Source organism: Beta vulgaris, chromosome 7 (genome assembly GCF_026745355.1).
Source record: "Beta vulgaris subsp. vulgaris cultivar EL10 chromosome 7, EL10.2, whole genome shotgun sequence".
NCBI classification, from domain to species: domain Eukaryota; kingdom Viridiplantae; phylum Streptophyta; class Magnoliopsida; order Caryophyllales; family Amaranthaceae; genus Beta; species Beta vulgaris.
Genome location: NC_079208.1, coordinates 38,455,565 through 38,467,849, shown reverse-complemented (window position 1 = coordinate 38,467,849; position 12,285 = coordinate 38,455,565). Strand labels below are relative to the sequence as shown.

The window sequence follows — 12,285 nt, the reverse complement described above, 5'->3', positions numbered from 1 at the left end:
TTAATATAAAGATTATATGATATATATAGTATAATAAACTAAAAAATTAGTCACAATTATATTAAATAGGTCGATTTGAAAACAAACAACAAAAATTGATATTACATTTTGTAGTTTGTATATTTGTTGTTGGTTTAAAGTTGTAAATAAAAACAAACCTGATCTCTGTCATCAGTGTCAACATCTGTAGAGGTATCAGTGTGTTGGCTAGTATCAGCCATGGCAACACCAGACTCACCCCAATACTCCAATTGCCCTCTTTTTCTCCGCCACTGCCTTCACCATCTCCGCCACCGATGCTGGTGTCGAACCCAAATAATTATTATGCCAAAATTAAAAACAATTCTCAAATTCCTGCAATGAAAATGACTAAATTCGTATTGGTGAAGTTTGCTTGCTATTTCTGCAATAAAAATGACTAAATTCGTTGACGCATTTCATCAAACAGTAAGTGTGCATGCTTCTGTCTAACTAATTCCCAGCAAATCTTGGGCATTGTTCAAAAAAATTATATCTTTCAGAGTTAGAAAGTCTCTGATTTTTTAAAATTCTAACTACTTAACTTTATAGTTTAAGTCTTTGTTTAAAAATACAATGAAGAACTGCAGTTGACATAAGGTAGAAAAAATAGGAGGGGAAAAGAGGATCAAGTTCACAACTACAGTCTATGAAAAAAAGAAGAAGAGAGGAAACGTATCTGTAACAATTAAACAAGAAGAAGAGAAGAAGAACATACCTTATGAAGCTCGACTATGATCCGAAATTTCCCCTCTTTGTTGGGTTTTCATGAATTTCGACTCTTTGCTGTCTTTTCTTGAATAATTTACACTCTATATTTATATCCTATTACTATGGACTAAAATGATAACTGTAATATTAGAGAATTTACAAAAATCGATTGAAGAATTTACAGAATTACCGAAATTCAAGAAAGTACCTTGATTTTGGAGCTCGACTGGGTTTCGTGACTTTTGAAGAATTTCCAGAATTCCGAAATAAAGGAACGCACCTTTGAAGTTCGACTGGTATTCGAAATTTTGACTCTTTGCTTGTTTTTCTTGAGTTTCGCCTCTGTGCTCAGGTTTTCTTGATAAATTTTGCCTACTTGCTGCGTTGAAGACCTGAATTTTGCAGATATACATGAATTCAGAAAGAAATTTGGAATAATATTGAAGCAAATCTCGTGAATTCTCCCTCTTCCTCTTAGTATATAATCACAATTAGTGAATTCAGTTCCTCCTTTCAGTTCATAGGAGAGGATTTGGGAGATTGAAATTTGTTGGCAAAATTGATAGGGTTTTTCATCAGTTTGTGATTCGATGGCAGTTACCTGAGTAGATGGTTTTTTTTTTTTTTTTTTTTGAGGGGAAGTAGATGGGTTTCTTTGTTTGAGGAAGATAAGGTGGTTTGAATTGATGCGAATTTTCTTGTGAAAAGTAGCGTTTAAAATTTCGTCAAAAAAAGGGAGGGAACTATAATAATATGTTGAGCGAATTTTGTTTTTTGGGCTAACGCAACGACCATCATCAAGCCGTTGCAATAGATATATCTAATGCAACGGTTACTATAAAGTCGTTGCAATATCTTAATCCATAAACCTAAATTGAAATGCGCCGTTGCAATAGATGATCCTAGTGCAACGGTATAAAAAACAACCGTTGCATTAGCTTATTTTAACCATTGCCTTTGATTAAAAATGTAGTAGTGAGTGTACCTCGTTATATAATCACAAACAATGGTACACCATTTTGCAACAGATTGATGACAAGTCTCTGCGAGAAGTTCAAATTTGCATAACGTAAATCCTCGATGTATAACGCTCCTGCTAATGGGTTGGCTGAGGCTTTCAACAAAACACTTTGCACTTTGCTCAGTAAGGCCGTATCAAAGCACAACCAAGATTGGCATGAGAAACTTGGTGAAGCATTGTGGGCATATCGTACTACGTATAAAACACCAACTCAATAAACACCCTATGCACTCGTGTATGGAGTAGAGTCAGTATTGTCATTGGAAATACAAGTCCCATCATTGAGGATGGCCATTCAAGAGGATCTTACGACGGAAGAAAATGCTAAGATTCGGCTGGCAGAATTAGAAGCACTTGATGAAAAAAGACTTGAAGCACAACAAAGGTTGGAGTGCTACCAAGCCCGTCTGACACGTGCATCCAATAAGAAGGTGCGAGTACGATCTTTTCAAGTTGGAGATATGGTCCTTGTCGTGAAGAGGCCCATCATTGTCTCTCGCAAAACAGGGAGCAAGTTCGACTCAAAATGGGATGGCCCATATGTTGTTCAAGAAGTGTATACAAATGGAGCTTACAAGATTGTTGATGCTGACGGATTGCGCATAGGCCCTATCAACGGGAAGTTCTTGAAACGTTACTATCCTTGAAGTTTTTCACCATGTACGCTCCTAAGCAAGAGTATAAACTGCATATTCATATAATAAACACAAAAAAATTAGTGTTAGACGAACTACGTTGGCTTGATCTTGTGGAGTGAATTCCTCTGTTTCACAGGTACGTAGGCAGCTTAAAGAAGTCATTTATACTTTAAGTCCAGCCCCACCAAAAAAAAACAAAAACAAAATTCCCCCATTGAAATACTCCTAGCTCGCAAGAGTATAAACTGTGAACGACGAAGAATAAAAAAATGTAATACTCCTGGCCCGCAAGAGTATAAATTGTGAACGGCGAAAAAACAAAAAAAAATATGTAATAATACTCGTGGCCCGCAAGAGTATAAACTGTGAACGGTTTAAAAAGATAAATAAAACATAAACATGCAGGAATTTGTCTTATAAGAGAATCAAACGTGTATTGCAAGTATTCTTTATTACTAAGTCAAATGGTCATGTGTTCTATTTCACAAAAGCGAATGGAACAACAAACTAAGATAATTCACTAGTCTCATAAATCAAAACTAACAAAAAAAAGAGGGGAAGAAAAGAGTGATCTATGGTTCCCATTGCAGGGTCTTCAACGCCTCGTGGACCTCATCAAGACAATCCTTTGCTGCCGATAGCTCAGTCTCCACTCGCTTGACATCAACAACTCGTTCTTCAAGAGAAGTATGTGATTTTGTCAAGTCTTTCGTTGTTGTTGCATGCTCCTCAAGAAGGTGTTTTGAATCTGCGATGACTATCGCAAGATTGTTCTCCTTGATGGTCAGCTCTGCGAGTTCTTCCTTCAGTCGAGTTTGGTTTTGGTGGATGTCTTTCATCTCTCCTTCAAATGTCCGAACTCGTTCTTCTTCCTTTTGGCGACGACTCACAGCACTGCTCAAGTCTCATTCTGCCGTCAAAAGTTGTTGCTCAAGCACGCTCAAAGCAGGTTTCTCAGCATGCGTCTTCTGTTGAGAACGAAATCTCGAGCCATACTCTATGTACTTTTCAGAAAGCCCTTGTAAGAAGGATATGTCGATACCTTTGCTCGTAATATACTGGAAAAGCTCTTCACATTCCTGCTTTAAGTCGTGAATTTCGTCCCGGGGGGTTTCCAATAGCTTCTTCCTAATGGACTGGACCATGTAGCTCGCAGCATGTCGCTCTGCTTGTGAGATCACATCTCGAACATTTTGAGAGGGCGTCTTAGCAAAAACAGGAGGGACACCAACAATGTCGCTAGACTCTCGAATCAAAATGCAGGCTGCAGTTTGGACTATGACAGGATCATGGGAGGCGTCAATCAACTCTTGATTCGGAGAAGCGAATGTATTGTTGCAGGCTCGAAGCTCCTCAGTAATGTCCATTTCACCCTGGTCATCCTAAATACACAAAGAAGGAGGTAGGATGTAAGAATCAAAAACAAAAAGAAAAAGGAGAATGAGGTAGAACATTAAGCTACTTGTGTTTCCTCATGATCCGATTCCTCATCATAGCCATTACCGAAGATGTCGTCAAAAACCGATTTCTCGTCTTTCCCGCCTTTCGCAAAAACTTCACGCGGAAGGCGGTACACAATGACTCGTCATCATGACCTTCAGCTTGCGTTTCTCTTCAGGCTCAACGAGAATCTTGGCAGCTTTCTCCTTTGGTGAACTAGGAGAATCATTCACCTTTCTTTTTCTTAACTTACTCTGGCCACGAGTTTTAGAGACACCTGGAGGACTCGAAGGGGGCAACGAATAAGTTAGTGAATAGACCAATTTCCACCAAGATACGAAGGCAGGGGTAGTCCGAGATTGGACGCTAGCGCAACGACAAGGTATCAGGAAAGAGGAGTTGGTCCCAAGGAGAAAACTCGTGCTGAATAAGCTAAATAAGCGATCCTGTCTGGGAAATTTTTGGATCTCCAGCTCGCCAGGCAAATCTTGGTAAAAACCAAATTGTCGACTAAACCTATGAGGGTTGTACTGCTGAATCACGAAGCAATTATCATGCCTCAAGGTTACAAAGCTAGATCTCATACTGAAGAACATTCCGGCGGTCTGACGGGATTGCATGTTATCATCAATGAAATCTTCATCCCTGCTTTTGTTCACAAAAGTAGCAAGCCAAGCAATTGACTTGTTCAATCGGATGAGAGACCTTGCTTTTGAGCCATTGAAAGATAAGGCCGCTTCATGACCGTGAAAAATAATCATACGTGCACCAATTGAAACATGTGCGGTTGAGCGATGGCTTGGAAAGTAGCTGGCTATCCAAGCGTATACAAAATGCGCAGGAAATGAACCCGGGTGTTTACCTAGTGAAGAGGAAATACAAAGCTCTCACATGCCTCTATAAATGCTTGCAAGGACAGGGATAGCTAAGGAAATTTCACGACCGCTTGCAAGGTATGATGCAGGTTTGAAAACACCAAGGCGAATATGACCCTGATTCTTCAAAGGAAGGGCAAAAGCGCAAATCCAGCATGAAAGGAAAGTTGCGAGATAGGTTTCACGACGATGAGCCTCCGAAATGTCTAAGTCAAGAAACGCTCCATGAGTAGTGTCACTCCATGGCTGAGGGTTCCTAAATGTTGAAAAATCTTTGTCATATATGGGATAAATCGCCCTTTTTCATGTGCTTTTGGGTGGTGTTGAGTACTTGGGAGAGTCACGGAACCAAAAACAGCACCATTCTTCAAGAGTGACACTTGACCTGTTAGATTTTATTGTTAAGTGGCGAAAAGCTTCAATAAGTATGTGCAACTGTGGGGAAGACGTAGATCGTGCTCCGCTTTGGATTCTTCAAGCGCCTTGGCAGGGATCACCTCGTCATAAAGAAGACCAGAGATGGGTAAACCACCAAGGACATGAATGTCCCACAAGTTGATAGACATCTCTCCCTCCGAAAGAAGTACAGTGTTCGTTAGAGGGCACCATGATTCGCAAAAGGTTTGCATAACTGAACTGTTGCACTTATAAATAAACCTTGAAGCGTACACAGCATCGAGTAGATGGATTTGGGAGAGAGCACTTCTGAAATGGCGTAAGATGTCCTCTAAGGCTCTAACCACTCCCAATAGCAAGGGATATGCTTAAACTCAACTCCGATGTGCATATTAGGACTCCACCTAGCCTCTTTTTGTGAAATGCGTGCATGAAGTGTAGGCAGTGGTTTGATCTCAGTGCATGAATGATGATGGGAGGCGAGAAGAACTGGTTTGGAGGGTCTTTGTGTAGATGATTTGCCTTCGCAAATGTCTTTCCACCAATATTTCAAGCTGGGAGGGTAATGTGATACTACCCAATCCTTCGCAAAAGGTCCGATCATGGGGCTACATGGACGTAATTGTGTTTTGAGTTCATCATTTGCATCGTTAACCGTCTCCATGTGATCTCCAGTAGATGCCTTGACAGATTCAAATCGCATCATGTTGTTCCCGAAAAATTAAAAAAGAGAGTAAAGTCAGAATTGTACATATATATGTTCACGTATGTATAATATATAAGACAAAAGTTCAAAAAAAAAAATTCAAACAAAAAAAAAGAAAAAAAAAAGGAGATGAAATAAGTTAGTAAAAAAAACTTGACCAAGGTTGATTTTTTTTTTAAGACAAAAAAAAGAAAAAAGAAAATGGGTAACTTCCAGCACGTGACTCATGTATCATGAATTCCATGATATATGGAGTTATACATTGTTGTTTTGGCGGGAAACATGATCAACACACACATCAAAACCAGCTTCTCACGTAAAAAGTGTGATGAAAATGAAAAAAAAGGAGGTGCAAAACCAGAAGGAGGACGTTCTTCGCGAAGTGGTTTAGAAGGAAGTTCCCTCTATTATGAAATTCCTTTGAATTTCCGCTCTATTATGAAGGAAGTTCAGCTTCTAGGCTCCTCTGATATTGCATGGAATTTGCTATTGAGTAAAAAACAAAAAAAAAAAAAAAAAATAAAAACAGTAGACAAAATCATCTTAGCTCTGCACGAGAATTGCTTATTTGACGGATGATGTTGATGATGATCATACAAATACAAATACAATGATGGAGCAGCATAAGCATGGGTCATCAATCTTTCTACACTATTTAACTCAAGAACGAGTTCTACTACAAGCAGAGGATAAAAAAAATCAAACCTTGACGAGTCGTAGTAACTCCGTCAGATACCGGGGGCCTCGGGGCAGAGCAATACGGGTGTGGTAGTGCTGCCAAGACCACGGCTCGGGAACGTAGGGCCAGGGGGCAGTGTAATGTGGTTGTGGTAGTGTTGGTATGGCGGCAAGATCACGGCTTCGGAAACGCAGGGGCCTCGGGGCAGTGCACTACAGTGGTGGCAGTGTGTATGGCGTCGACTTGTGCTCGGCTTCGGCTTCAGGTCCTTCGTGGTGGGCAGGCATTGATAGAATAATTTTTTTTACCTCACATGGTCCATATATATATAGTGTGGGAGGAAGTTTTGAGTTGGATAAAAATTCTACAAACTTATCTATCCTAAACCGCAAAAGATTTGGATTAAATTTTTTAATCTTATCCTCTCCGGTTCCAAGTGTTTTGATGCAGCAAGAAGTTCTTGGACTCCATGACTCTGTTTTCTAAAATCCAGTAGCATGAAGCACTTATCTAGAAGGAAAGTCTAACAAAAACTACTCATGGGCTTTAATTGGTTGCGGACTCGTAGTAATACTACTACAGTACGTGGCATGAAGCACATTAACACAAAGGGGGAGTATTTGGTGGGCTTGATCATGACAAAAATCATGTGGTTATATCAAGACGATATGGACATGGGCTTGTATGTTAAAAAAATTTCAAGACTTCATCACAATCAAAACACTCAAAATCGTGTATGTGATACAGTCTTGAGGGGGCAATTTATAGGCATAAAATTTTGGAAAATTCTACATGGTGACTATCAAGTTTGGGAAATTCTACATGGTGGAATTTTTTTTTTCAATTCTATAATGTAGCACTAAACTGTTGTTTAAGTGTGTACAGTAACATTTAATTCTAAGTGTCGTTAGTTATATCTAATCAATGCTTTTTTAATTTAAAAAAAAAGGAATATTAATTTAATATAATCATTTGACAACTTCAGTACTTCACTCTTTAATTCCCATTCCTATTATGCCACTATGGGAGTGTCTTCCTATTGAAGTACACGAAACAATCCTAGCTTCCCTTTTTCATGGGAAATTCACAACAAAAATCATAAATGTGGTTTCAATTGAAAGCCTAGATTCCATATACAATTATCTTCGTCACTCCAATTTCTGAATTTTGCTCTACTTTTTTTCGAGGATTCCAACATCAACGTTAGGGTTGCACTATATTTGCGAAGATTGGTAGTTGTTTGGGTTTGTCAAATCAACTCCAAGTTGCAGTCTTTAGGCTGAATCACAGGTATACTATTCGAAATCCAACATCGTAGTGATCTGTAGATGTTTAATTGTTGATTGTAGTTTGTGATTGAAAGTTCATCATTGTCGAAACTCTGTTTTTCGTTGAGTGCGGAGTGATTGCTTGCTTAGAGTCTGTGTTAATATGATGGTCATGTTGATGTGTTTTTTTTCTTATGTGTGTGTCTGTGTTTGCAGAATGGTTGATAATGTGGTTTTAAAATTTCAATATTTGGGTAAGGAAGTTGATGTTGTTGTTGAAGATGTTGATAAGGTTGTGTTGGTTGATCTGATAATGGAGTATGAAGAGAAATTTAGGAAAAAGGGGTTTAGTATGCCTGAAAATCCATCTTTTGAGTATGTGTTTAAGATGAAACATGTCATGATTAACACTGATAAGGACCTGATGACAATGTTTGAGCGTTTGAGTGATAAGGGATGCATTAACATATGGGTGGGGAGGCTTGACCAACAAACTGCTAGTGTTAGTGTTGCTAGGAGTTTGGCGGAGACTCTGGAAAAAGGTTCCAGCACACATGAACCCACATCTAAAAAACAACCAGACCTTGTAATTGAAGGTCCCTTCTCATCTCCCAATCCACCCAAATCAAGGAATTCCTTTAAGAAAACCCCTGTTCAACTCACTCTTGGAAAACCACCATTTGAAGGATTTCCCAATGATAAGTTCAATCATTCTCTTGAATGGACTTGGACTGAAATCCAGGTTGAACCTTTCCCATCTTCCGACCAACTCACACCCCCACCTAAAACCAAAGCTGCAGTTAAGAGGGGGAAACAAAAGAATTATATTCTTAGAAGAAGCCCAAGACACACAAGTGCTCCAACTTCTTTCTCTAATGCACCTGACAGCAGTGAAGTAGTTGTAGTTTCCACTAACAATGTTTTGCCATCATCTTCTAAAAGACCAACAAAATTGCCAAGAAGTACTGCTGTTAGAAGAGGTCTTTTGATCCCTAGAAAGAAGGTTAATCTAGGTGATGGTGATGGTAGTTCAACTGTTAATAGTGCTGCTGGTAATAATGATGGAACAACTGATGGTTGTTTGACAGTTTATAATGAGGATACACTGGAGCTTAATGAAGTGCCAAAATAGGTTTGTAGGCCCAAACACAAAGATATTGATAATGTGTTTGACAGTGATGAGGATTATAATGACAATGAGGATAATGAGGATGAAGATGACGATGATAATGCTGATTTCATGAGTAATATACATGACAATTATGACCCTTACAGTCAGGGGCGGACCTATTAAGGGTCCTGGGTGGCACGTGCCCCACCAAAAAAAAAATCAGTTTCGTTTTACTTTTAAAGGTCAAGCAGATTTTTACAATAAGTTAAAACTAAAACGCGCGCAGAAAATAATATATAATGCAACTTGGTCCAGTGGTTCTTTTACTAACATGTAATATAGTAAATGCTGTTGCCGCCCACCCAGGTTCGACTTCCCATACTTGCATTGTTTGCTTTTTTTTTTTTCTTTCTTATTTGCTTTTGTTTTGTTTTTTTTTTTTTTCTTTTTTACTTCTTACTCTTTCTCTTATTCTCTATTTTAGTATTTTTTTTCTTCTCCATTTTTGATATTCATTTCATATTCTAAATAGTATCCATCTCCCTGAATTCTAACTCTAATTTTAACCATTTTTTTTGTTTGTGATATAACGGTTACTTTTTCTTTCATTTACAAATAAATGCAACAATTTGACTTTCGACATTATTCAAATATATTAACTATGACCAAGATTTATTTACAAATACTTAAAAATAAATTTTACTATTTAAAATTTTGTTTTGATTTTTATTTACATTAAATAAATTTATATCAGCTTCTTATAAAGTTTAGTAGCAAATTGAAATAAAAGTTGCATCTGTTGATGAATATGAAAGTCAATATGTTTTTTTTTTTTGAGGGAAGTGAAAGTCAATATGTTAAATATACTAAAAATGGAGATAGTATTGAATACTTAATATTATTTATTAAGATTGTGAAAATCAAAGTATTGCATTGTTTTAAAATATGATATTATGATTTTTCTTTTGTAATTTGGTGCCCCACCAAATTTGAAATCCTGGATCCGCCCCTGCTTACAGTGATGATGTTTTGGATGTTTCATTGGATGATAATGATGACAACTACTTCACAAAGTTGTACACCAATGGTCAACTATATGTTGACAAAGAATGGGGAGACATAGTAATAGCCCCGTGGATGATCTTCCATGATAAGAAGCACTTCAAATCTGTGCTGAGAGATTATTGCATACAGTGTGGTTTTACCCTAGTTGTCGAGAGATCTAGTCCTACAAGGTTCACAGCGGTTTGCAGAGACTTGAGTTGTGGGTGGAGGCTTCACTCAGGCATATTGCTTGATGCACGCACTTGGGCCATCAAGAGCATATCCAACTCTGAGCATTCATGTGCAGGGATTGATGAAAGGAATCCATTAGTAAATGTTATGTGGGCATGCTCTAAGTTGATTGATGACATTAGGGCAAAGGAGAACATTTCTAGCAGGGCTCTAAATGAACTCATTTGGAACAGATATGGCGTTAAAATGCCAACATCTACTATCTTCAAGATAAGGCAGTTGCTTTAAAGGAGATACATGGGGGTCATGATGAGTCCTACGGTTGGTTGCCCAAGTATTGTCAGGTTGTGAAGGATACCAACAGTGGGTCTGCTGCACATTGTTATTGGTTTCCCGAAGATCACCCAGAAAGACCACTTGCATTCGGCACCATTTTCATCTGCTTCAAGGGTGCTCTTGATGGAGTTCTATCTGGTTGTAGGGTACTTATTGGAGTAGATGGTGCTCATTTAAAAGGAAACTTTGGTGGTGTGTTATTGTCGGCTGTAGCAATTGATGGCAACAATGAGCTATATCCATTTGCTTGGGGTATTGTTTCTAGTGAGGACAAAAACAACCGGAAGTTTTTTGTGCACCACCTTAAGAATGTACTACAAGGTGGTCATACACGTGAGAATTGGTGCATAATCTTCGATAGGCAGAAGGTAAAGTTAATGTTAATTGTGGTTCAAGTTTTATTTGTTTCAACTTTTTTCAGGCCATTGACACTATGTAACCATATATTTCCCTATTGCAGGGTATTGATGTAGCTTTAGAAGAACTGTTGCCTGATGTGGACAGAAGATGGTGTTGCAAGCATTTGGCCAAGAATTGGAAGGCTGCATTCCCAGGACCTTTAATGCTGTCACTTTTTTTGTTTGCTTGCAGTGCCACTTCAAAGTTCACATTTTAAAAAAGCTATGGAAAAAATTCAGAAGACAAACAAGATGGCTTTGGTTTGGTTATTGAAGCTGGGTGATTAATCAAGATGGAGTAAGCATGCTTTTGATCCTAAAATTTGCAGCAATGAAAACAAGACAAATTTTGTTGAAAGTTTCAACTCAACTCTTGGTGTAGACAGAACAAGACCTGTACTTACATTGTTAGAAGGTAAGTTACACAATGTTTTTTTGGTTCTCAATAGATTGATGGCAGTTTTATACTCTTGTAGAGTTGTAGCTAGAAGCTTGGTTTAGCTGTATGAGGTGTTTTTGTACTTCTACTAGCTAGGTACTGACTGAGTACAGTTCAGTTGATGATATATATGATGTGTTTGCTTAATTTGTGCAGTTGTATTACTTTAATTTTGAGAATTTGTGCAGCTGTTGTAAACTTTTTGCTTCATGCTTTACAATAGGAATTAGAAGAATGTGCATGGTGAGGATGACAACTAGGGGCCAAGCATGTTTGGAGTGGAAGGATGAGGAACCATGCCCAAATGCTAAGAAAAGACTTCAGACCGTCAGAAAAAATGCAAGGTTTTGTAAAGCATACATGAGTTCACCTGGTGAGTATGAAGTGAGTGAGGGAAAAAGCAACCTCCTTGTGTCATTGAACAACAAGACTTGTGCTTGTGGGTTATGGAAAATTAGTGGTATGCCTTGTAAGCATGTCATGAGAACAATTATTGCAGCCGAAGAAGACCCATACAAATACACAAGCAATTGGTTCTCTGTAGTTGTTTACAAAAGAGCATACAGTCACAATATTAAGGCAATTCCTAATCAAGAACAATGGCCCGAGATGGATATGCCATTCATTCTACCACCAGCCATGAAAAGAGGGGTAGGGAGGCCTTCAAGAAATCGAAGAAAAGAAGAAGGTGAACAAGAGAAGGGGAGAGGTCAAAGACAATTATTTGTAGTAGTTGTAAGCAATTTGGGCACAACAAAAAGACTTGTAAAGGTGGATTAACTGAAAAAGAGAAAACAGAAGGGTTACAAGTGGAGATTCACCCAAGACCACCAAAGCCAAGCAAGAGAAAAGCAACAGCCTCATCCTCACAACCAACTCCCAGCATACCTCCCTCAACAGCAGCAAGTGCAAAATCGAAGAAAAAAGCATGCCTGTTGCACTGTCAACTTATGAAATATGACAATAACTTGAGTTAGCTTTTGCTACTTTTGGATCTATTAGTGTTGGTTATA

At 38.4% G+C, this 12,285-nt stretch overlaps 1 protein-coding gene across 1 annotated transcript; it reads left to right on the top strand.

The window, feature by feature from the left end:
- The first annotated feature begins 10,000 nt into the window (after positions 1–10,000).
- Positions 10,001–12,052, top strand: LOC125491940 (uncharacterized). Its single transcript, XM_048634021.1, has 5 exons — positions 10,001–10,339; positions 10,444–10,803; positions 10,896–11,014; positions 11,163–11,248; positions 11,496–12,052. Exons 1-5 carry the CDS (start codon positions 10,001–10,003, stop codon positions 12,050–12,052), a joined length of 1,461 nt encoding a protein of 486 aa, XP_048489978.1.
- Positions 12,053–12,285: the final 233 nt, after the last annotated feature.